Source organism: Notamacropus eugenii, chromosome 2 (assembly GCF_028372415.1).
Source record: "Notamacropus eugenii isolate mMacEug1 chromosome 2, mMacEug1.pri_v2, whole genome shotgun sequence".
Classification (NCBI taxonomy): Eukaryota; Metazoa; Chordata; class Mammalia; order Diprotodontia; family Macropodidae; genus Notamacropus; species Notamacropus eugenii.
The window spans coordinates 361,421,066-361,444,576 of record NC_092873.1 but is presented as its reverse complement, the minus strand read 5'-3'; the positions used below and the strand labels follow the sequence as shown (position 1 = coordinate 361,444,576).

Here is a 23,511-nt window from a genome sequence, read left to right as displayed (position 1 = left end):
ACCTTTCTTTATAATCCTAACTGTCTTTTTATGCCAGTCTCCTCGAGGGCTGTAGAATAGAAGGAAGCCTGGAGCATTTGGCAAATTCTTGGGAGAGGAGGACAGAAGGTTAGAGATGATAATAATAATACCTAGCATTTGATGGTACTTAACTATATGCTGGGCAGTGCGCCGAGAGCTTTACAATTGTTGTCTCATTTGATCCTTATAATATCCCTGGGATATAGGTGCTATTATTATTCCCATTCCACAGGTGAGGAAACTGGGGCAGACAGAGGTTAAATGACTTGCCCAGGATCACAGAGCTAGTAAGTGTCTGAGGCTGGATTTGAGCTCACCTTCCTGACTCCTGGTCTTGACTCTGCACGATGGCGCCACCCAGCTGCTTGAGACTGGGGGCAAAAGCAGAAAGCAAGGAGTCACCTTGCCCTGGCATGTTTCCATACAGCATTTCCATGCCCACTACCCTCAGGAAGCTCCACGTGCAGAGATGTGAGCAGCTGGTATTACTGCTCTCACATGTGGAGTGGTCCTGACTGGCTTTCTTAGGAAGATCCATAACCTTTTTGGTGTAGTTAACTTATACTTAGTCTAAATTAACAATTAACAACTTTGATGTCACTTCATATTTTGTTTCAGTGGTTTTTTACCGGAACTTAAAGCATTTAAGGTTTTGATTTTTTAACTTCCCTCTTTTCGCAGCAGTCTCCTTGGAAGGCTTCAGTTGGGGTAATTACATCAACAGCAATAGCTTTATAGCTGCTCCAGTGACATGTTTTAAGCATGTAAGTATAGATTTACTGCTTTTGTTACTTGAATAAGTGTAAAAAGAGAAATTAACTGGTTTGTTTTTCACAAACAAGCTTTTGTTTTAACAAAATGAAGATTTTTCTCTTCACCATGGATAAGTTTGCCATTGTTGTTAATGGGGAGGAGTCCTATATCAGCACCTGATTATGGGGGAAGCAAAGAATTCTTCTCCTCATTTTGTATTGTATCCATCGTTAATATTGTAATGTTAGATATTGCATTAAAACATTAACAAAGTATTCTTTAAGTCTGTAAATTATTTAATAGATTATTAGAGATAATGCAGAATTATATTTAAGTTGTCTGAGTAAAAGGACTAATTACATTAATTCCATTTATCTAGTAATAAAAGTTGCCCTGTCATACTTTTCTATAAATTTGTAAAAGTTAAATTGAAAAGGTTTCTGTACTGCAGTTTGTTAATGTCCACCCTGGGTCACATTTACCATCTCTTGGGACCCAGCAGATCTATTAATTATCATTTTTTTCATCACCTTTGGCATCTGTCTGGTCCCTCAGAGGTTATTCTTTGCTTAGATCTGAGGTTTACTTCCTGATGTTTTTGTTTTTTTTTTTTATTTCACAAATACAAAGCATTAGGAATTGCTTACACCAGTAGTCCCCAAAGCCAGCCCTTTACAGCAGCCTCCAAGACCTTCCCATTAGTTATGGGCATAATTTGATGCTGTTTTAACACAGTGCTACAGGTTATTCCTGGTAAACACATTGTTAAGTTGATAAATAATATGTCTTAATATGGCATTTTTTAAATTTAAGATTGCAACTATAACTTAAGAACATCCTTAATTATTAAAATATTCTTTTTTAAAATACTTGGCATTTCTTTACTTTTTAACTATTTCTTTATATCTCCTTTAGCCAGAAGTAGGCTCTTAAATGAAAAGCAACTAAATTGTGGCTCTTTATGATTGTTGAGGTTGGTCTTGTTGGCGTTAAGACTTGTTTAATTACAGATATCAGTATGTGAAGAATAATGTGAAGAGCCTCAGTTCTTGCTGCTTCTGGAAATCCAAAGACATTCTTTACTCTCTTGGCAATTAATGTTCTTCCATACCGCAAAACATGATCACTTTTAAACAAATCATTGAATTTCACCTGCATGTTCTAAATTAACAAAGCATTTTGATGTAGTTTCAGATTTATGTAAATAGGATTTTGCTAGTTTTAGAAATGAAGTGTTTGAGGTTTATAACTGAAAATGGGTAAATAACAACAATTTGCTTATCACTCTCCCCTGCTATGAATTAGTAGTGGCTGGTCTTAAGTACCAAGCAAAGATAAACTAATTGAAATGGCCCAAATGGAATATCAAATATTTGATATCATTGAAATGAGTGTTTATTTTAGCAACATGAAATGTTGCTTCTATTAGGAAAATATACCACTACACACCAGGAGTCAAGCAGATGATATATAACAGTTTAGAGGAGCATAGGGAAAGGGAACTTTGGAACTTTCCTTGTTTTCCAACAGTGGAGTAAGCATCATTAATCCAAAAAAAAGCCTTTATTATATCAATTGGAGCTGCCAGAATTAAAAGGATAAAAATATCTTCACACCTAGACTCACTCTTCAAGGCTTTCATTAATTTCCCCTGTCACAAGGAAGGACCTGATGGCCCTCACTCATTTCCTTCTTTATTGACTGATTCTACTTCATTGAGAATGAGTTTTTGAATTAACTTATTCAGAATATGCACTTTGAAGCCTTTTATTTGTAATGAAGAAATAAAAAGGTAAAACATAAGTTCTTTTAGGGTGACTAGTGGTGCTTATTGAGGAAGGGAAAGGACAGAGTGATCCCCACAGAGCACCCCTTGTTCTTCTTGGGAAGCAGAGGTCATAGCAAATAGAAACCTCTTCCTAGGTTCTGCTGCGACTGGAGGAATCTGACCTTTCTTGCCTGAGCAAGGTCCAGCCTCTTCTATCTGCTCTTTTAACCCAGCTCTTCACTCTGCCTCAATTCTCCACTATTCATTCTTTTTTTCCTTTTGCACATTTAATGTTAGTTAGTAGTTAGTGATATTTTCTTAGAAAAACTCCTTTGTTTCACTTTAATTTCCTGGAACATACTTTGTACCATCTATGTTTCTATTACTATTTACCAAAAGGATATAATTGAAATGAATCGTTGTTTAAGTAGAGATATTCCTAAAATTCCACAAAGTGGTTTATCACTTCCTATTCAGGAAGAGCAGTGGTATTTGACAGTACTATATCCTCAAGATTAAATCCAAGCAGACATATAGATTTAACATAACCAGAAGATGCATTTATTAGTAAATCTGTATTTATCATAGCCACTGTCTACAAAATCTCTGATGTATCTTGTCTTTTATCTAGGAGTTTGAGAGATGATCCTTATAACTTCCTTTTTATAGAATTGTAATGGTCTTACTACCTTTTGGGTAGTTGGTTTGTTTTTGCCTGAGGACTCACAGTTGCTTTCTGGAGCACAAAATCTACATCTCAAAATGGCTTAAAGTTAGATAGCTAAATAAAAGGACTGCAGGGCTATCTGGTCCATACTATATCTGAGCAGGAATCCTCTCTACAATGTCACTAAGTCTGTGCTTGAAGACTTCAACAGATATAGAAAACTCACTACTTCTCAAGCATCCTATTGTACTTTGGAATAATTGTTCCCTTACAATATAAATACCTTAGAATGATGCTGTGTGTAGCATAGCTATTAATGATAAAAAATCCATGTGTTCTTTTCTTCTGTAAATCATTTAAATTTAATCCTAGGGTATTCTCCAACATAGCTAAATATATAGAGAACATCTGCATCACAGAGAATGATGGTTGATTCTTGACTGCTTTTTTCAAAAAATATTTGAGGATAGAACTTGTTTCATTTAAAAGATGCTGTCAGGGCTCATTGCATTCATCTGTGTACTATAAGAAACAGTAAGACATGGCTAAAATAGCAAAGCACAAAATACATGAGAAATGCCAAGTCACATATAGTCAGATTTTTTTGCTTACATGTTACAGATTTATATACTCCTGAACACTTAATATATAAAGTACTAAAGTCTCTTCTTTTATTGTTGTTCTCATCCTTCAAGAGACCAAAAATGTTTTGGTTGTACTATTCCTTTTCCACCCTCTCTCTTCTGTGAAAATAATCTAAGAAGCTTTGAACCAAAAGGCCTTGTATCTGTATGAAGGAGAGTGTACACAATAACTCCAAAACTACACTGATAGCTCATGCCACTGTGTCATATTACTCCTTTTTTTTTGTACCTAATATGCCAACTCTTCAGATAGGCAATAATGATTACTTTGTTCATTTCAGAATTAGCCTAGGAGTGAACTTGTTTTTCTGCTAAAAAATTTAGCTACCAGTACCTACCTCTACATATGTTTCAATACCGTTCATAAGCAGTTACTGACTTTGTCTAGAATATAATTAGCAGTTTGGGGCAGCTAGGTGGTGCAGTGGATAGGGCACCAGTGCAGGAGTCAGGAGGACCTGAGTTCAAATCTCTCCTTAGACACTTGACATTCACTTGCTGTGTGACCTTGGGCAAGTCACTTAACCCCAGTTGCCTCATCCGGGGTCATCTCCAGTCATCCTGATGAATATCTGGCCACTGGATTCAGATGGCTGTGGAGGAGAAGTTAGGCTGGTGGCCTAAACAGCCCTCCCTCACTCAAAAAACAGAGTCAAGTGCAGGTCATGTCATCATTTCTCTGATGGCATGGTCTTCTTCGACAGCAAAGGATGAACACACACATGCAATTAGAAATTTACTGAATTTCAGCTGCTAAGATGACTAATTGTTCTCTAGATTTATATTTTTAAAATACTCAAGTTCATTTGAAATTCAGCAAATATTAAGTGCTTATTAAATGCAAGCATTAGATGATAGAAAGATAAAAATAATATAGTTCTTGCCTTCAAAGAAGGTTACCATCTTATTAGAAAGCTATGACAAATGTACCAAAAAAAACCTACCCCTAGAGACTAGACAATTAAATATTAAGTGCTATAAAAGAGATCCAGAGTGCTCTCGGCATTCAAAATAATAGAACATATTCAGACACTGAAATTAACCTTCACTGTCTTGTCCTTGTAGGTTGTATTATAAAGTCCTAATGAGAATGGTGTTTTCCATAGTTATTTAAAAATAACAGGACATTTCTGACTGATTACAGTCAAACTATGGGGAAAACAGGTCTTGGCACAAAATTATTTTCTTAAAAAGCCGTAAAGTTTCCTTTTTTATTTTGTTAACAACAGTAACATGGGTCTTTGCAGTTTACAAAATATTTTCACATACATTATCTTACTAAATTCAACAGTGATTAAAGCACCTACAAAGGTGCAAAATTCTGGGAATATAAATATGAAAAAGACAGTCCCTATGAACTTAATCAGGTAGGTTTAAAGAAAGGTTTAAAAATATTTGAGAAACTTGAGGAAGACAAAATCACTTCAATGTAGCAGAGAGGATCAGAAATTGCTTCCTAGATAAGGTAGAAAGCAAGTTGAACTTTAAAATGGTGATGGGGGTGACAAAGGTAGGGCAACTGTTCCATACATAAGGATTGTTGTCAGCAAAGGCATGAGGTGTTGTGATAAGGTAGATCAGTAGATTACCTGTACTAATGTACAGATAGTCTAATTTAGCTAGAGTATGAGCTGCTAAGTGACTCAGTGGATAGAGTGCAAGGCCTAGAGTCTGAAAGATTCCTCTTTCTGAGTTTAAATCTAGTCTCAGACATTTCTTAGCTTTGTGACACTGGGCAACCACGTAACTCTGTTTGCCTCAATTTCCTCATCTGTCAAATGAGCTGGAGAAGGAAATTCTAGTATCTTTGCCAAGAAAAGCCTAAATGGGGTCATGGAGAGTTGGACCCATCTAAAATAGCAACAAAGTGTAAAGAGAAACAGTAAGCAAGAAAATAGATTTGGAAGGAAATTGTGGAGTCTGAAATAACGTAGAAAAGTTTTTATTTTATTTAAGAGGCAGTGGTCTCTGAACAGACGATTGATAGGATCAGAGCAGTGCATTAGGAAGATTACAAGGATAGTGATTACAAAGAACATATTAGAGAGGAAAGAGACTAAAAGGTAGGAAGGAATAATATAGTAGTGTAGATGAAAAGTAATTAGGACCCGGTTACAGGAAAAAAGGAAAGGAGTGGGGACCGATAGAGGTGGGGTAGGATGGACAAGACTTGACAAGTAAAGGGCAGCAAGGAAAGAGTCAATGGTGATTCTAAAGCATTAAGTCTGTGTGACTGGGAAGAACAGTGGTGCCATCATATGGAAGAAAGGGCAGATTTTGAGAAGAAAGTAATGAGTTTAGTTACAGACCTCTTTAAGTATAGGTTCCTATAGTATATTTCTGTAAATATCTAGCAGACATTTGGAATAGGAGACTGGAGAATCCTCCATATAAAAGCAATAACTGAAGCAATGGAAAGATATCAAATCACTGTGAAGGAAAGACTAACAAGCAGAGAGAACACTGAAGATAGGGCTTTGGTGGACCCTACCCATGGCACTTATTGAGAGTGGGAAATAAGCAAAAGAGGCAGAAGAGACAGAAAAATGGCAGAACTATTAGAATGCTCCCTCACAGAAGGGTCACTTTAGCCTCAGAGTAGCCCCCTGAGACTGAGGATTCTACAAATGAAAAAGCTAAGGCTCAGAATAGGTTCCATTAGTAGTAAGCGACATAGGCAGGATTTGAGCCCAAGTTGTCAAGTTTCTAGTTCAGGGTTCTTTTCACTATATGGTGACATCTTTTATTGGAAAAATCTCATTGTTAATGGATAAACTAAACCTCTTCTGGGAAGAATAGGGTTGATTTGCACTTGTGAAAATCCACATGTATTTTGCACATTTGTTACATGTATGCAGATATACACACACGTATATATGTATATATTTATGTACATACATACACATATATTTTGCTATCTCCTTTTTATGTGATCTCTTCAATTTTCTCAAATATTTTTTTCTTTGCTACTATGATTTCCAAGGCCCTTTACTAGCATTCATATTTTTTTAGTAAAAAAAAGGAATGGATTTTTTTCCCTTCTAAACCACTAGTCATTTTGCTATGCTTATATGTAACATATCCAAGCACCTCTCACACACTTTAATGAAATTTTATATTTGGAACAGACCTTAGAAGTCAATCTGATCAAATTCTTTGTTTTAGCAGAAAGGGGAAATGATTTATCCAAGGTTATTTGACAGCTTATTAGTGACTTATTTATAGTGTTCTATAATTATCAATCTTACTGCCAGTTCAAACATTAATTTTCCCTGTAACACACATACACACACACACTTTTAAATCATCCCTTTTTTCCCTCTTTCTTGTGAAATTTTAACATATTCTCTGTACTTTTTTTGTAACAAACCCATATTTTCTGTTTCTACACTACATGCCAGTACATTAATTATGTCTTAAAATGAATCTTCAAAGTATACTGTAATGGTAGCTTTCGTGTAGATTTTTTTTTTTTAATCACTGTTGGGACAGATTCAGTATAATTTCAGAGCTAAACACTATCCTCTAATCTTATTCATTAATACCAGCACTTTATATGCAATTATCAGTGTTATTTTGGCCCACACTATTTATAGAGCAAGTCTATGTAGACTTGTTTTTGTGGTCAGTTCTAGTGTGCGTTATATCTATACACTTAACTGAGGATCCAAACATCTCTAAAAATCCCTGCTATAGTACACTCTTGAGCTTACAAGAAATCTGGGGAAAGGGAACCTCCCACAAAAATATTTTCTTGCAGATGAGAAAAAGGATCACTTTTTGTTGTTGTTGTTGGGAGGCCCTTAGCATTTGGATTTGGGCCATGTCCAACAGGACCTTCCTGATTGCAGCTTACCTTGCAGGGAAGGAGAGTCGCTCACAGATTAACCCACACGAGTGGTTCCTGGATCAGGAAGTGGTGAACCAGATCTTCCTTGTTTGGGGAGGCACCTGAGGTGGATCTCTTCGCCATGAGTCTGGAAGGTAAATTTGTTGTTACCTGTAAATTACGGTTCTGCTAGTTCATACTATGCCAATCCAGACTTCAGTTATCCCTCCTGCCAGCAAGTGAAGACAGATGACTTGAGAGAAGATGGCCATCAAGGCCAGGGTCATTCAGTCTTCCCCATTTGAGACTATTCATTTTTAACAAAAGGGAAACATATGTGTATATATGTATATATGTATATATTTATATTACATATATGTGCATATATATGTATATATAAGCTTTTTGTTTTACTATATGGAGCACATTTCACATTGTGGTGCTCTTTTTTTCCCCCCATTTTTCTTTTTTCTATAGAGACAAGCATATGGATTGGTTTAGGAGGGTCTAGCAGAACCACAACCTTACAGGCAAGAACAAATGTCACTTTCTGCTACTTTCTCCTATACCAATCCAGACTATAGGAAACAAAAAGTAACATTCCCATGAAAAATGAAGATTGTTAACCATTTTAAATAAAAATATTGGCACTTTATTTACTTGAACTTAAATGATTTCTTTCATTAAAATTGATTAACTTTTCTTCTGGTCAGCCTACCAGTTTGGGAGATAGGCAGTCAGATCTATATTAGGCTTATGTGTTAGGCCCACTAGCAATACAGTGACCTAAACCAAAACCTGTCTCCAGGGAAATACAACTGGATTATTTATCTTGATCCACAAAGTGAGATTCTGCTCAAAGATTTATTCTGTTCTCTCCCCCCCACTACACCAGCCACCTGAGAAAAAAAGATATGTCTTTAATTTTTTAAATTTTAGCTACCACCTAATCTACCTTAAGTAGATTAATACTGCTAAGATCATAGAGACTATCTTTTACATAAGTATAGATCTGTATAATCCATCTTCCTTTAAGTTTTCTTCTTATTATACCTGCTGGCAATAGGGGTAGCCTCGAGGTCTAGAGTGATATAGGGAAGATAGCAGAACATGAAGAATCCAGTATTTAATATAAATTAATAAACAGGCAAAAAAAAAGTGATTGACATTTTTCCATATGGAAACCCTTTCCTATCTACCCTCCAGAATCAATGATAGCTGAGATATCCTGTTTTCTCCATATATTTAGAAGTGTATTTCATACCCACCCCCCACTGGTAGGAAGTAGTCATAACTGATTCTGTCTTTTAGTTTGTGGACTTTAACCTAATTCTATATCCCTTGACATTTTCTTCACCTCAATTTGAAATTGTTCTTTCTCATACTTTGGCTCTTGAGAAGGTAGGGATTTAACAGATGGTGTTTCATACAAGTTGTTGGCCTATCAGAAGAGAGTCTGCCAAAGAGTGGAAGACCATGTACAGATAGCTACTGCCTGATGTTCAAATTGGCTAGGTCTTGTATCTCTGATTCCTTTGGTTACTCATTCTTCTGGCTATATTTTCTTATATTGATTTGCCCCAAAATATACAAATTCACCTGACCTTACTTAATTCTTTTCTTTATCATCAATATTTTAAATTATTTTAGTGTGGTTCTTATCATTTACCTCCAGGGAGACTTTCTGTTTCTAAAAACTCACTTATTTAATTTAGTTAACTATTACAGTGGTGTGCAAATTAAATGGGACAAATTAAAAATAATTGTATTTATTGATATATACAATAAACCTTACAACTGTTTACATCTTTAAACAAATTTTAACGTGCAATATGTCCTCTTTTTGCTGCAATCACTTGTTTTAGATGATTTGGCATTGAGTTCATAAGATTTTGACAAATAATTCTCTAATTCATCATGAAACCATACATCACAGTGAATATTAAACATACCTTTGATGCATAGTCCATTTTCTCACATCTAGCCTTGATTATAACCCATAGATTATCAATGGGGTTTGAATCAGGTGAGTTCCCAGGACACCGAAGCATGTTTCTCTCCATCTCTCTTGGACGCATTTCTCTGTCTTTCGTGGCATATGGTATGGTTAAAGGTTGTGTGTGGTTCAATATTTCATCTCAACTTGGGAATCTCTGTCATTTTAGAATAGTTCTGCTTCTCAGTATATCAGAGTTTATCATTGCCTCAGTGGGGGCAGTACTTCCAGGCCCACTAGAAATAAAAAGTCCCCTGACATTTTTTCGGCAGAGGCTTTACATAGTCTGATGGAGAGTCCTAGATCTTATAGGATCACCTAAACTTCTTTCAAAAATAGTTTTGGTATAGCTTTGAATGAGTTTCATCAATAAAAAATATCTTTTTTCAGTCTTCGGTCCTCTGCTCTTTGTATTGTCTTGCTTATGTCAAGCATTTTTGTATCATAGCAGCTGTTAATCACTTTTTTTTTTACTGGTCTTCTCATTGTTCTTTCAACTTTAAGAAGCCTACTCGGCACATATAAGAATCAGGAACAACCCCTTCAGCTGCCAGGTCCCTCTGAAGGTCTTTGCTTGTCTTCTGAGGATTAATTAGGCTCTTTTGCATTGATAATCATCTGTTAATTCTTGGTAATATTTATCATTTTCAACTGCAGTTTTTCTTTGTGTTTTGGTTATACTGATTCTTGTTTACTGTAGGTTTGAATGATCTTAAAATGCTTGACTTGTCCATACCAACAGCCACAGGAGTTTCTCTAATAGTCCCTAAAATGTACTCTTTAAGCTCAAAGAGTTCAGACTTCATTTAGAGTAATAACCATTCTTTAAAACCATAGAACTAAAAACATAACAGAAGAGATCAGTGGAACACATGTAAATGAAAGGAAATGCATCACTCAACCAACAGAAAACTAACAAAAGGTGGGGAAATTAGTTTAATTTGGTTTCACTTTGCAATTCTGATCTGAGATACAGATTAGTATCATTGGATGCATGCATGCATATGTGTATGGGCACACATACCCAAACATACATGATTTTTGCTGTCCCAAAATGAAACCATTTCTAAATTATTGCTTTCCCACATCACCGTATTATCTCCCTAGTACATGAAGAAATAGAGGCACAGAGTACTTAAGAAATATTTCATGTCAACTTCACTCAACATATTTGGTCATGGTCAGATGTTCTGAAGGAGCCTGGCATCAGGAGATACAGACACACATATGTGACTGTTGCTATCTATCACTAGATGAAACCATATAAAAATCACTTGTCCCAAATAATTCTCACACCACTGTATACAAGCTATAAATAAGCTTCGAGTATTGATTTGACTAAAGAGTGATAGGAGGTACGTGTTATAATAGTTGTAGACTGTAATGGTAAAAAGTTTTTTAAAAATCCCATAATGTTATTATATAGGTTAGTCATCTCTAATGGAGACAGAAGTTACTTAGATTTCTTTGGTGATTTCCATTTTATAATGTTCAAGGTTTTTCTTTTGATGATAGAGATTTGCAGTAAATTGTTACATTAATCATGATAGAAATAGTATCAGATGGTTAAACTAATAGTTTATTATAATACAGGTCTCTAAAATTACAACTCTGCCTTTTTGAGTGTTTTATTTCCTGCCACCTTCTCTTTTGCCCATTTTGCCCAAACTTTCTTCTGTGAATTAGTCTTAAAAGTGGAAATTTTTTTACACTGAGGTGAAAAAATACCTTGAACCCTCAAATCTCTTACCTGCCTCCTGTAACTAATTTAGAGTATATTGCCCCAAATGCTGTAGTTGATGACATAATAATGCATGAAAGGCAGGTTGTGGCAGGTTTGAATTACTTTTCTTGTTACTCTTTGTCAAATTAAAATTATATTCATTCAAAGGTGTATCACAAATGGCAACAAATATTTTAAATTGGCTCCGTCTTATGAAAGCTACAGTTGGTTTTATAATTCTGCTTTTATAAAATATTATTTCTATGCACTATAATAAGATAATTTGCTGAATTCTGAAGTTGACATTGTGTATTTTAACCTCTTTGAATTCTTTTAAACTTGAATTCATCCTGAGATTAGATACTTTTAGAAATATCAAATAAATAATAAAATTCTATGAAAAATAAAGGGAAAAGAAAAGGTTGAATTTTCAGAGAAAAATACATATTAGTCTGTCATTTCTTGCATATTTCCATTGTTGGTGACAGTTAATAAAAATAAAGATTGTATTCCAAGCTGAGTGCTAATAATAAGGTGCTAATTTGGTACTTTTTACATGACAGGCACCCATGGGGACCTGCTGGGGTGATATCTCAGAAAATGTGAGGGTGGAAGTTCCCAATACAGACTGCAGCCTACCTACCAAAGTCTTCTGGATAGCTGGAATTGTGAAATTAGCAGGTGAAAAACCTTCATAGTAATTGACCAAAAAAAAGCTAATGATACCTATAATTAGATTATTTTATAGGTGCTTATAAATTGTATGGTACATGGAGGTTTGGGAAGTTGTAATGAATAATGCAAACTGACTATATTAGAAAATTTGTGTAGCCGATTTGCTTAATGTAACTGATTTGAATTGTTAATGATAGTGTCCATGTCGACATGTCCTGTCAATTCTTTCTTCCCAGTGTTTCTCAGATTTGTCCCATTCTTACATTTCCCACTAATATTACTCTCTTGGTACTGCAGTACCTTATTGTTGAAGACAGGTACACAGCTAGAAGCTCCCGTTAATAGTTGTAGCTAACCAGTTAGCCTGGTTCCTTGCCTTTCCAGGTCAGAATTTTCCACAGGCTCCTGGTGTGGAAATTTGGGAAACAGAGCAACTCTCCACCCTCCCTCTGGAACTCAGATCCCTTTGCTATGTACAGTGAAGGAGCAGTGAGACAACTCAGGACCCCAAATCCAGAGGGTACATAAACCCCTCTGAATTATACACACACACAGAAGTGTGGGTGAAGAAGGAGATGACAGAGCAGTGTAGAAAACTCTCATTTCCTTTGCCCCACCATAGGACATGAATGTTAAGTATAAAATAAAAATATCGAATGTTAAAAACAATTTGTAAATAAAATATTAGAACAATAAGTCTGTCTTCCATTAAATGTTTTAGTGTATTTTTTAAAGTTTTTACATTTTATTAATGTGAATAATAACTCACATTTACACAGAACTTTGGAGGTTATAAAGTACTTTCATCACTTTAGTTGTGGGGTTTGGGTTTTTGTTGGATTTTTTTTTTTAAACAACTGTTACAAATTATGAGGAAAGACCTCCTTAATTAGTCTTTTTACGTAAGGGACCTAAAAAGTTTTATTATACTGTTACCCAAACCTTATCATCGGACAGATTTGTTATAAAATAAAGATTATAATTTAGAATAGCAGCAACAGAAAATAACATGATTAAATAGTATATGATTAAATTTCCATACACAGATACTAAGGGCTAAAGTAGCCCAGAGCAATGAAGGGGTTCTGGGTTGGAGTAGTCACACCTAGTTTATTATGATAGCCTCCTATTTAATTTCTTTTCCTTCCAATCCATTCTGCTGGACTAATCTATCCTGCTGTTAGATTAATCTTCCACAGAAACTATCTTTTCACTGAAAAGGCATTTGAAAAAATTCATCCTCTACTCATGACTATTTTTTTAAAAATAGGAATACTTCCATAGTATCATTAAAATAGTATATTGAAATTCAGTTTATTTACAAATAGCAAAAGAGCTATCCTTTTAAAATCTGGAGCAAAATAAAGATTCCCAGAAGACTGTTGTTGATACAGGATTAGAGATGAAAGATGGGAGAGAGATGAAAGCTGAATGTGTAGATTGGAGAATCTTCTGCATAAAAGTTATAGTTGAGTCCATGAGAAATGATGAGAACAACAAGATAGAGGAGAGGAGAGGACCCAGGACAGAAATACAGATATAGAGAGGTCAATACAAGGATGTTGATCTTCTAAAAGGAGACTGAGGAAAGGAGACCAAATATGTGGGAAGAGAACCATGAATGAGCAGTATCACAAAACCCAGGCTGAAGCAAGTAGTCAGCAATGTCACCTGCTGTAGAGAGGTTAAGAAGGAATAGGACTGAGAAAAGGGCACTGGATTTGGCAATAAAGACATTGTTGATGACCTTAGAGGAAATTGTAGCAATTCAGTTGTGGGGATGAAAGCCAAATTGAAAGAGATTGAGAAATGGAAGGTGAAAAGATGAAGACAAGCTAAGAAGATTTTTCTAGCACTTTGGATGTGGAAGGGAGGGTGGCTATAAAATGATTTCTGGAGGATCTTGTTTGAGTAAAGGGTTTTGTTGTTTTTTAAGGATGTCTGTCCCCATCATTCAAATGCTCTTCCTCTTCACTTCCACCTCTGAGAATCCCTGACTTCCTTCCAAGTCTCACCTCAAATTCTACATACTAGAGGAGGCCTTTCCCCATTCCCCCTAGCCATTAGTGCCTTCAGCTCTAGAGTTACCTTCCGTTTACTCTATCTTGTATGTACCTGCTTATATACATGTTGTCTCTCCTTTCCATCCTTAATAGAATGTAAGCTCCTTGAGGGCAGGAAATGTTTTTGATTTTTTCTTTGTGTCTCCAGTGCTTAATACAGTGCCTGGTACACGATAAATACTTAATAAATACTTGTTCATTAATAGATTCTGGGCATTTTTGTAAGGAAGAGGAAAACGGCAGTGGATGAGGAAAAACTGATATCCCCTTCTGCCTAATTTTCAGAAGGTCAAGCTCCTGGAGGAGACAGGGCAGGAGTGGAGGACTTAGCATTGTCAAGGGGAAAAACCATCTTACCTGCCAAAGCTATAACACAGAAGAGTGGATGATGGTTGCCGGGGAGAGTGGGCAGTGGTTTATACTGAAAGAGTTACTAGATTTGGAATTTGAGAACATTTAATTATCTGTCCAACCTTAGACAAGTTATTTACCTTTTCTGAACCTCAACTGAAAAACAAAAGCATTAGAGTAAATGACCCTGTGACTATTTATATTCATCATAGTGCTGAAAAAGCTAACAAGTATAATTTTTGTCTTCACATGTGATTTCATTGGTGTAGAGAACTTGGAGGGAGGAAACACCTTCTACCAGTGCAGATTCATACTTGGTCTGCAATTTATAGTCTTAGAGAAGTTACTGGGGCATTATGAGATTGGGTGAATTGCCCAGGTCACAAAGCCAGTGTCTATCAATTAACTCTACCTATAGTAAAAATGACAATAATACAGGGTACCCAGTGGATGTGGAATCCTATTGAGTGACATATTTCCTTCTGCTACACAGATCACAGCTCATCCATGCCTTCCCATACTATACAACTCTTAACCATACCCTCCCCTAAATTTAACATGGGGGTCCTCCCAATTTGCAAGGGCCTTCTTCATGTTTTCTTCAGAATGGAGCACATAGGCTGTCCATCATTTGTACCTTGCTTTCATTGTTTAACCAGCCCCATCATTTTTCCTAGTTCCACTTTTCCCTGACATCCTTTACATGCTTCTGCCTAATTTATAGCCTATTGCAGCCTGTTCATATCCACTGTGTTGTCCTTTGGGGGATTCTTAACTTCAGTATTTCGTAGGCTAGTATTCCATGATTCCCAGCCATATACCATCACCAGGAAAATACTGGTGTGAAAAGATGGGCTTTTGTGTGGGGAAGATGCTCATACAATTTCCCAATTTCCCTGCTCTGTCCCTCTTCCTATTCATCTCTGGGCCCCTCTTATTGTCCATTTGCAGTGTCTGGTCCAAATACATTTACTGATGGATAGATAGACTGATAAATTGTCCATTCAGCTGCAAGTCAAGACTTTGACAGCTATCCACTTGATTTTTCCTGTGTGGATAATGCTGAATAAGCTAAATTCTTTTGGATGATTATGAATTTCATCTAGGAGACTGTACATTGTTCTGGAACTTGATACAATCAGCACAGTTTTATCTGCAAACCAGGAGTATCTGGAGGACCTCTTCAACCTGAGCTCTATGCTGCATCATCCTCCAGATGTTTGATAGTGTCAAGCACCTTTGGCAACCTTACATCTTTGTTTTATTCCTCACTGAATGTTATGGAAGGAGTCACTGGACAAAGTTATTTCTGTTATATTTTGCAAAGTATTAACAGATTTTGAGATGTTCTTGAGAAACAACCTTGATGGAAATGAGCCTCTAAGGTGGCATTTTCCTCTACCAAAGCTAATGCTTTCATAGAGCCAACTGACTCTAAGTAAAGTATGATCTTGTATTCTCTATATTGTCAAGTCAATTTTGTAATGGTAAAGATGTGTAGCCTACTGTGAAGAATTATTTGTGAATTCCCTGATCATTCTCTTCTGACCCTGTCATGAAGAATCTCAGTGTATGTGTATATGATTCTCATAAAATTTTTGTATAGGCAGTCAGTTGTGATTCATGTTCTCTTGATTGCCTTTTTTTTAAAGTATTAGTATCTGAGGTTTTTTCCCCACATCCTTGTTATCAACCTCTTTCACATATGTTGAGAATGAATCCCTCAGTGCCCTCAAAATTTTGTCTTCTCAAGCATGAACCTTGTCTCTGTGTGTATTTAATTTAGTCCAGATGCTTTCTTTTTGAGTCTCTATTTTTTTAGTATTGTTTTCATTTTCTCTAGTAAATACATCCAGAACTATATTGTAGCTTGTCTATGCCTGATGGTGAAGAGTCTGTTATAAAGATATTTATAGCTCTTTTTCATTTTTCATTTATCACTCTTCTAATTTCATCCTTAAATGCCCTTGTGATTATATCATGGGTCTCTCACCAAGCTTCCTTTAAATTTATGTTTCCTTCCATTGTCCCTCATTATATTATGAGAAATACATTATTTTCCACCATCCTCCATTAGATTTACAAATGATTTATAATCTATATTCTTGTCTTAGCAAGTAGATCACTAGTGAGGCAGTTTGTAGATTCTTTGTCTTTTTGTCATAGTATTTGATTTAAATCAGATAAATTTCTAATGTGATTATTATAATTGGTGTCATTGTCCTTTCCTCTGTCCATTTCCTATTTTTAATCTATTCAGAATTCAGTTTAAATAGGTCAGGTTGAAGTTTATTGAATTATGTATTACCTTTTTCTTCTAGTTTTGTATTTCTTTGTTGATGGCTTTCACATAGACTCAATTTCATTTTACTGATGTCTTTGTTGCTTGTGGTTTCCAGTGCCTCCTAATTGTTTCCTCAAAGAGAAAATGTATGACATATAACTAGAAGGCTTCTATGTAGTCTGCAAGCCTTTGGCATCTCTCATTTCTTGCTCCTAAATCATATTTTCCACTGTTTTGTCACCATTTTCCTCCAAACCCACTTTTGTCACTGTCTTCCTCCATTCCCAGTTTGCATTGAAGCCACTAAATTATTAAAGTCTATATTTAACTTGGAAGATCTTGCCAGATTTTTTTGTAGAATTCATCTACTACCCCAACCTTTGCAACTAGAATTAGGGCAATAATCTTTAATTATTCTCATGATGGTTTTTTTTTTACAAGATGTTCAAAGAAATGATATTTCTTCTAGTGTTTAGATGTATAATAAAAACCAGTTCTTTTATGTTCCTCCCCAAAAAAGAACCCAGTAGCCATCCTTCCATTTAACTTCAATTTGGTTTTGTTATCTGGTTCCATTTATGGTGACAGCATCAAGTTTGATATGATTCATTTTCTATAATAAGTAGTATGCCCATTTGGTCATTGAAGAGGCATCTCACAATTAGAATACTAACAGCCAAATTAATATTTATTTGTAAAGACTGTGATTTTGGCACCATTTTCCCCCTTTTCCAATAGTCTGGTGCTATAAATGCAGAGTGGTCACTCAGGATTGAGGGCCGTTTTTTTAGTGTCTTTTGTTTTATGAATTGCAGTGACAACATTCCAGGATAATTTATGAGAGAGAAAAAATGAACAAACCAAAATTCTAACAAACAGAGGGAAGACGAGTAAACAGCCAACAAAGGGGAACTTAACCTTTGTGGTCTTTAAAATATTTTCTACAGCTACAATTTTCCAAACTACCCAAGACTTAAAAAAACAAAATCAGAGGAGTAGACCAATGAAAGAGAAGAGAGCTTTCAGAAAGAACCCCAGATATGTTGGAACCTTAGTAACCTGAAATGAATTGAAACAGAGTATTAAAGGGAATAGACCAAGCCAAACAGGAAAGATGAATGAAGAAAGACAAAACTGAGAATTCAGGCATAAAACCACAATTGAATTGAATTATGTGAAGTTGAATTATTGTAGAGATAAATTGGTTACTGCTACTCTTCAGCCACCTCTTGATCAGGCATCAAAATTTGAAGGCCATGCTTAACCTGCCAACTTAGAGGAACTGTCTTGTGAAAAGCCACCAAAATGGTAGCTTCTAATTTATGATAAACCTGTTGAAATTTTGCAATGCAGAAAGGAATTCATTGAAGTTAAACATTGGGAATAAAATCATCAGTCACATGTTTTGGGGAGCAATTCTATGTGGAAAAAATAAAATTTTAATTCCATACAATATGCTACATTCCATAATAAACTCCCACTGCCATAAGGTTTAAATATAAAAATAGATACATATTTAAAAGTTAGAAGAAAGCATAATGGGCTGCTTAGCCCAACTTAGAAGGGAGCAATGAATCATTGACTGTCAGAGAAGAAGAAGTCATTGAGGATGATGTTGAAAGTTTGGGTTACTTAAAAACAATTTCTTACACAGTGAGAAATAATTAAGCTATAAAGAAAAGCAAGAAGAGGTGGGAGATGAGAGTTTTGGAATATCTTATCACCTCTTCTGTCAGTCTTGGCTGGTATGTTGGTTAGATTTGCTTAACTGCGTTTTTCTTACCCTTCTAAAAAGTTTTTGTTTCGAGGAATGGATCAGTGGCTAGACTGAGAAAAGGCATATTCAGAAAGTAGCATAAAAATAACAAATCAGTTTTCTTTAAAGCAAAACTATATACTACCAGACTAAAAAGGTAACAGTGGGAAACATTTGCAATAAATCACAGCTAAAATAACTTCGAGAAATTAGAAGGTATTGATATGTGTATAAAAGCAATAAATATGCAGTGTCCAGTAGACATGTATAAATCAGTCAGTTGTGAACAGACATTTCACAGAGATTGAATCATACATAGTAAATAGACGTTTGGAAAAATGTTAAAAGCCAGATATGAGAGACCTTCAGTGGGTACCACTTGTGTGCTGGAACCAAGGCTCTTATGAGTTCCCAAAAGTCAATTGTTAAATTTTCAAGGTGAGCATTTACACATTAGAATTGGCAAAAACATCTTAACAAAATCAGAGCTTGATTTGTTGTTGACTAGATATAAGAAGGTGATGGCAAAAATGTTTAACAATATTCAGTTTTAAAGTGAGTTATGCATACTTTTTTTTTTGAGAGCCTGTTATCAAACATTTACCAGCACTCCCTTGTTTGTGACCAGTTTTTTCATCATGGTAGGACCTACCAGAGTTGGGTTTGAGAACCCAGGGTTACTCTCTATGGCATTGATTGAATGGAGTACGGCTGAAAAGATTAGAAATACATGCCAAAGAAATTGTTTTCCAAGTTTATTTTGTATAAAGATTTATAGCAAAAAACAAACAAAAAACCTTCTGCATAGTTAAAAAGCAGGTAGACTCACTTGGTTAATTCAGTTTGCATGGGTATTTAAAGAGTACTTTGAACCCAGATGTTCTTCCTCTGAATACACTGCTTTTTCCACTGTATTATTTATATTGAAGTGTCATATCACCATAAGAAAAACAAAAATAAGCGGAGAAATTATAAAAAGTCTGTGTTAAGTAACCTGAGATGGAAAAAGCAGAACTAAGTCAATATATGCTGACTACAATTTTGTACATGCTTATGTACAAGAAAGGCAGTGTGATGTAGTGGGTAGCTTCATTGGAAGTCAGAGAGGCCTCAGGGCCTTCTTCTGACACATCAGAGGGAGTTCCATTTAGCCTCATGATGTCAAGGAATTTACTCATCACTTACCTTTTCAAATGAAATCACAGGTCTAGTCCCATTTTTTTTAAAAAATGTGATGTATCATTCATATTAGAGATTTATGGAATTTTTAGACTCCATTCAACCTCAGCCCCTCAAAAGAATTGTCATCCCAAAATGTTGCACTTCATTCATTTAAAACTGATAATACTCTTACAGCTAACTGTAACTTACTATCATACCATCCTTATCTTTGCCTCAAACCTCTTAAATCTATACTTCCCTCTTACCTCAAACTTTACCTCTACCTTAGCACTTTCTCAGACTATTGCTCCTGTTCTGACTTCCCTGCCTAGCCCTTCCAGTCCTACACTGTCCTATGTTCTTGAGTCCCTCTCCCTTTTGCCCTACATTCCTTGCCAAACCTTAGTCATGGTTCATTCTCACCACCCTCCACCTCTTTACCTATTCAGATGCTGCCAAATGAACACACTCACGTACACACACACACACACATTCAACTTCAACAGCAACAAGGCAGGCCCTAGATTCCCTTCTTCCCTCATTTTTTAGTTAAGGAAATAGTACTTTGTGAGTTGGTAGCTTGTTGAAGGTCATTTTGTTAGTGATAGAAGTGAAACAAAAGCCTTGATCTCCTGCTTCCTGGGTTGACACTTTTTAAGAGTATAATCATAATTAACCATTAGGTGGCTTTTCTAACAGTTGCACAATGTTCTCACAACATGTGAGAGAGTTATTTATCATCACCTACTGTGCAGTTGAGGAACTGAGCCTCTAAGCTAATCAAGTTTCCCGCTACAAACTAAAGTTACACAAATAATCAGTACCAGACCCAGGAACCTAGATCTTAGTCTGGGTCTCCTGATAGCAGTTATTCAATATTTCTCTCACTATCCCATTTGGAATTACATTTCTTTGGTTTTAATTGAATTTTTATTTTTCTCAATCAATAAAAATCTACCTTTTCTCCCCACTTCCCACTCCCCACCACATTGAGAAACAAAAACAAAACCCATTACAAATATATGTAGTCAAGCAAAACAAATTACCCATTAGGTATGCCCCCCCAAAAAATTACATAACATTTTTAAACATTCATTTTTTTTTCTAGTTCCATAGTCTCTTCCTCCCCAACCATTGAGAAGGCAAGTAATATGATACGCATTATACATGTGAAGTCATGTAAAACATTTCTATATTAGTCGTGTTGCCAAAAAATACAAAAGCAAGAAAAATAAAGTGAAAAAAATGCTTCAGTCTACATTCAGAGTGTATCAGTTCTTTCTCTGGAGGTGGATCACAGTTTTCATCATGAATCCTTTGGAACTGTGGATCATTCTATTTCACAGTTTACAATCTTGCTATTGCTATGTACAGTGTTCTAATTCTGCTCACTTCACTTTGCATCAGTTCATGTAAGTCTTCCCAGGTTTTTCTGAAACCATCCCCCTCATTATTTCTTATAGCACAATAGTATTCCTTCACAATCATATACCACAACTTGTTCAGCCATTCATCAGATAATGATCATCTTCTCCATTTTCAGTTCTTTACCACTACAAAAATAGCTGCTATAAATATTTTTGTACTTAAATGTCCTTTCCGTTTTCTCTTTGATCTCTTTGGGATACAGACCTAGTAGTGGGATTGCTAGGCCAGAGTTCTATAGCCCTTTGGACATAGTTCCAAATTGTTCTCCAGAGTGGTTGGACTAGTACACAACTGCATCAGCAGTGCATTAGTGTACCAGTTTTTTCCATATCCTCTGGAGCATTTGACATTTTCCTTTTCTGTCGTGTTAGCTAATGTGGTAGGGGTGTAGTGATACCTCAGTTGTTTTGATATGCATTTCTTTAATTATTAGGGATTTGGAGCATTTTTTCCATATGACTTGATAGCTCTGATTTCTTGTGAAAACTGCCTGTTCATAGCTTTTGACATTTTGTCAATTGGGGAATGGCTCTTTTATAAATCTGTCTCTGTTCCCTATCTATATATTTGAAAATTGAGGCCTTATCAAAGAAACTTACTGTAAAAAAGTTTCCCCAGTTTCCTGCTTTCTCATAGTTTTGGCTGTACTGGTTTTGTTTATGCTAAAAACTTTTTAATTTCATGTCATAAAAATTCTCCATTTTACCTCCCATGATCTTCTCTGTCTTTTGTTGGGTCACAAACTCTTCCCTGACCCATCAGTCTGACAGGTAATTTTTTTTTTCCATCCTCCCCTAATTTGCTTATGATAACCTTTCTACTTATGATATCACCCATCTAAATTATGTACACATTTTGACCTTATCTGGTAGTTGCATCCCATTTGCATCCCAATCAGAAGGATTGGGAAAGGTTATCATGTTACTTGTTGTTTGTTGTTGCTCTCTATGTATAGATGTATTTTTTGGTTATAAAGTTGATTTGATGCTAATCTGTTGACACTCCATTGCTCAGGAACCTAGAGTTTCTCCCTTTGTTCAATCTTCCAATTGCAAATTTCTCCCCTGGCATTCAGGGCACTTGAATTGGCGTTCCATATTGGTTCCCACATTACCTAGCTTAACCTATCTCCAACTCTTCTTTGGCCATTAGCACCACAGAGTCACATCTCCTTATTGTACCTACCCATACACTATACTTGTTGCCATAGTAGTGTCAGGAGTGACCCAGACCCTGCCTAGAAAACTCTTCTTTCCAGAAGTACCTAGCTATAGCATTACCTGTCTTCACCCTTCGCAGACACACAGAAGAAACAGGAAGCCCTTGCCTGCCAACATGACACTGGGCATTCTTCATCCGCCACTTACCATGACCCTTGTAACAACCTCCAACTACCTGATTCTCTCCCTATCCCTGTATTACTCCAACCACCAGCCACAAAGGAGCAAATTCTTCTCAGCTTCTATGTCCTTGTTCTCTCATGTCCATCTTCCTTCACCCTACCCAATCTGTCTCATTCCAATCCTGCCTACCCCTTTTCCTGTGCCTTCTAGAATTCCTATTCCATAGTGAACAAATCTCCCTTCATTCTGGATCCCTTTCTCTTTAGAGAAAGCAGATCTTTTGATCTGCTAGACCTCATTTAAGATCTGACTTCCCCCAAATGTCATTGCCATCCTCCCTACACTGGTATACCTTCACTCATTAGACTCCCTAACCCTACCCTGACACACTGGTTCTGGAGGGGACGGTCAGAATACTAGCTCCCCTCTGCCATTTCCAGATTCTTCCTCCACTACCATCACTCAGCAACCTCCCTTCCTTTGAAACTCGGTTAAAATTTTCCACCAAATCCAGGTCATGGTGGCTATTGTCTGTCAGCTCCTGGTTTATACTCTCCCCTTTCTCAAGAAGCTCAGCCACCTGGCTTAATGTTTTCCTCTCCTTCCCAGCTCCTCACTTCATACTAGTATTTCATCATTCCTGTTGAGTCTCTCTCCAACTCCATGACCTCCTTCAATCTGACCATGACCAACCTTCACTCTGCCACACACAAGGATTGTCATACTCTGCCTGATCTCATCATCTCCAAGTGTTTTACTTCCCTCCTTTAAAATTCTGACTGTCTTCTAGCTAATCTCTCATACCATCTCCTTCTGTGCCTCATCCTTCTTAAACTTATTCTCTGCCCTCTTTTCAACCTTCAGTCCCTCCACTCCTTAGTACTTCTCAGACCATTGCCCTTGCCCTGACTTCCCTTAGCCAGTTCAACCCCACATTGTCCCCTAATCCCTTGTCAAACTTCAGCCCTGGATTATTCCCATGATTTATTTCTTTTCCTATTCCTGCACTCCTAAATGGAGCTGGAGAAAATTACTTAGCCATACTGACT

At 36.2% G+C, this 23,511-nt stretch overlaps 1 protein-coding gene across 19 annotated transcripts in view; it reads left to right on the top strand.

Moving 5' to 3' along the window:
* MBTD1 (mbt domain containing 1) overlaps positions 1-23,511 on the top strand; it is an 81,840-nt gene that overhangs the window by 36,992 nt on the left and 21,337 nt on the right. For 17 of the 19 annotated variants that reach the window (XM_072646714.1, XM_072646712.1, XM_072646711.1 and 14 more), the window contains 2 exons: positions 703-785; positions 11,965-12,082. In XM_072646714.1, the coding sequence (XP_072502815.1) occupies positions 703-785; positions 11,965-12,082 (201 nt within the window). The remainder of the gene's footprint in view (positions 1-702; positions 786-11,964; positions 12,083-23,511) is intronic. The other 2 variants (XM_072646715.1, XM_072646713.1) reach the window with 1 other exon arrangement.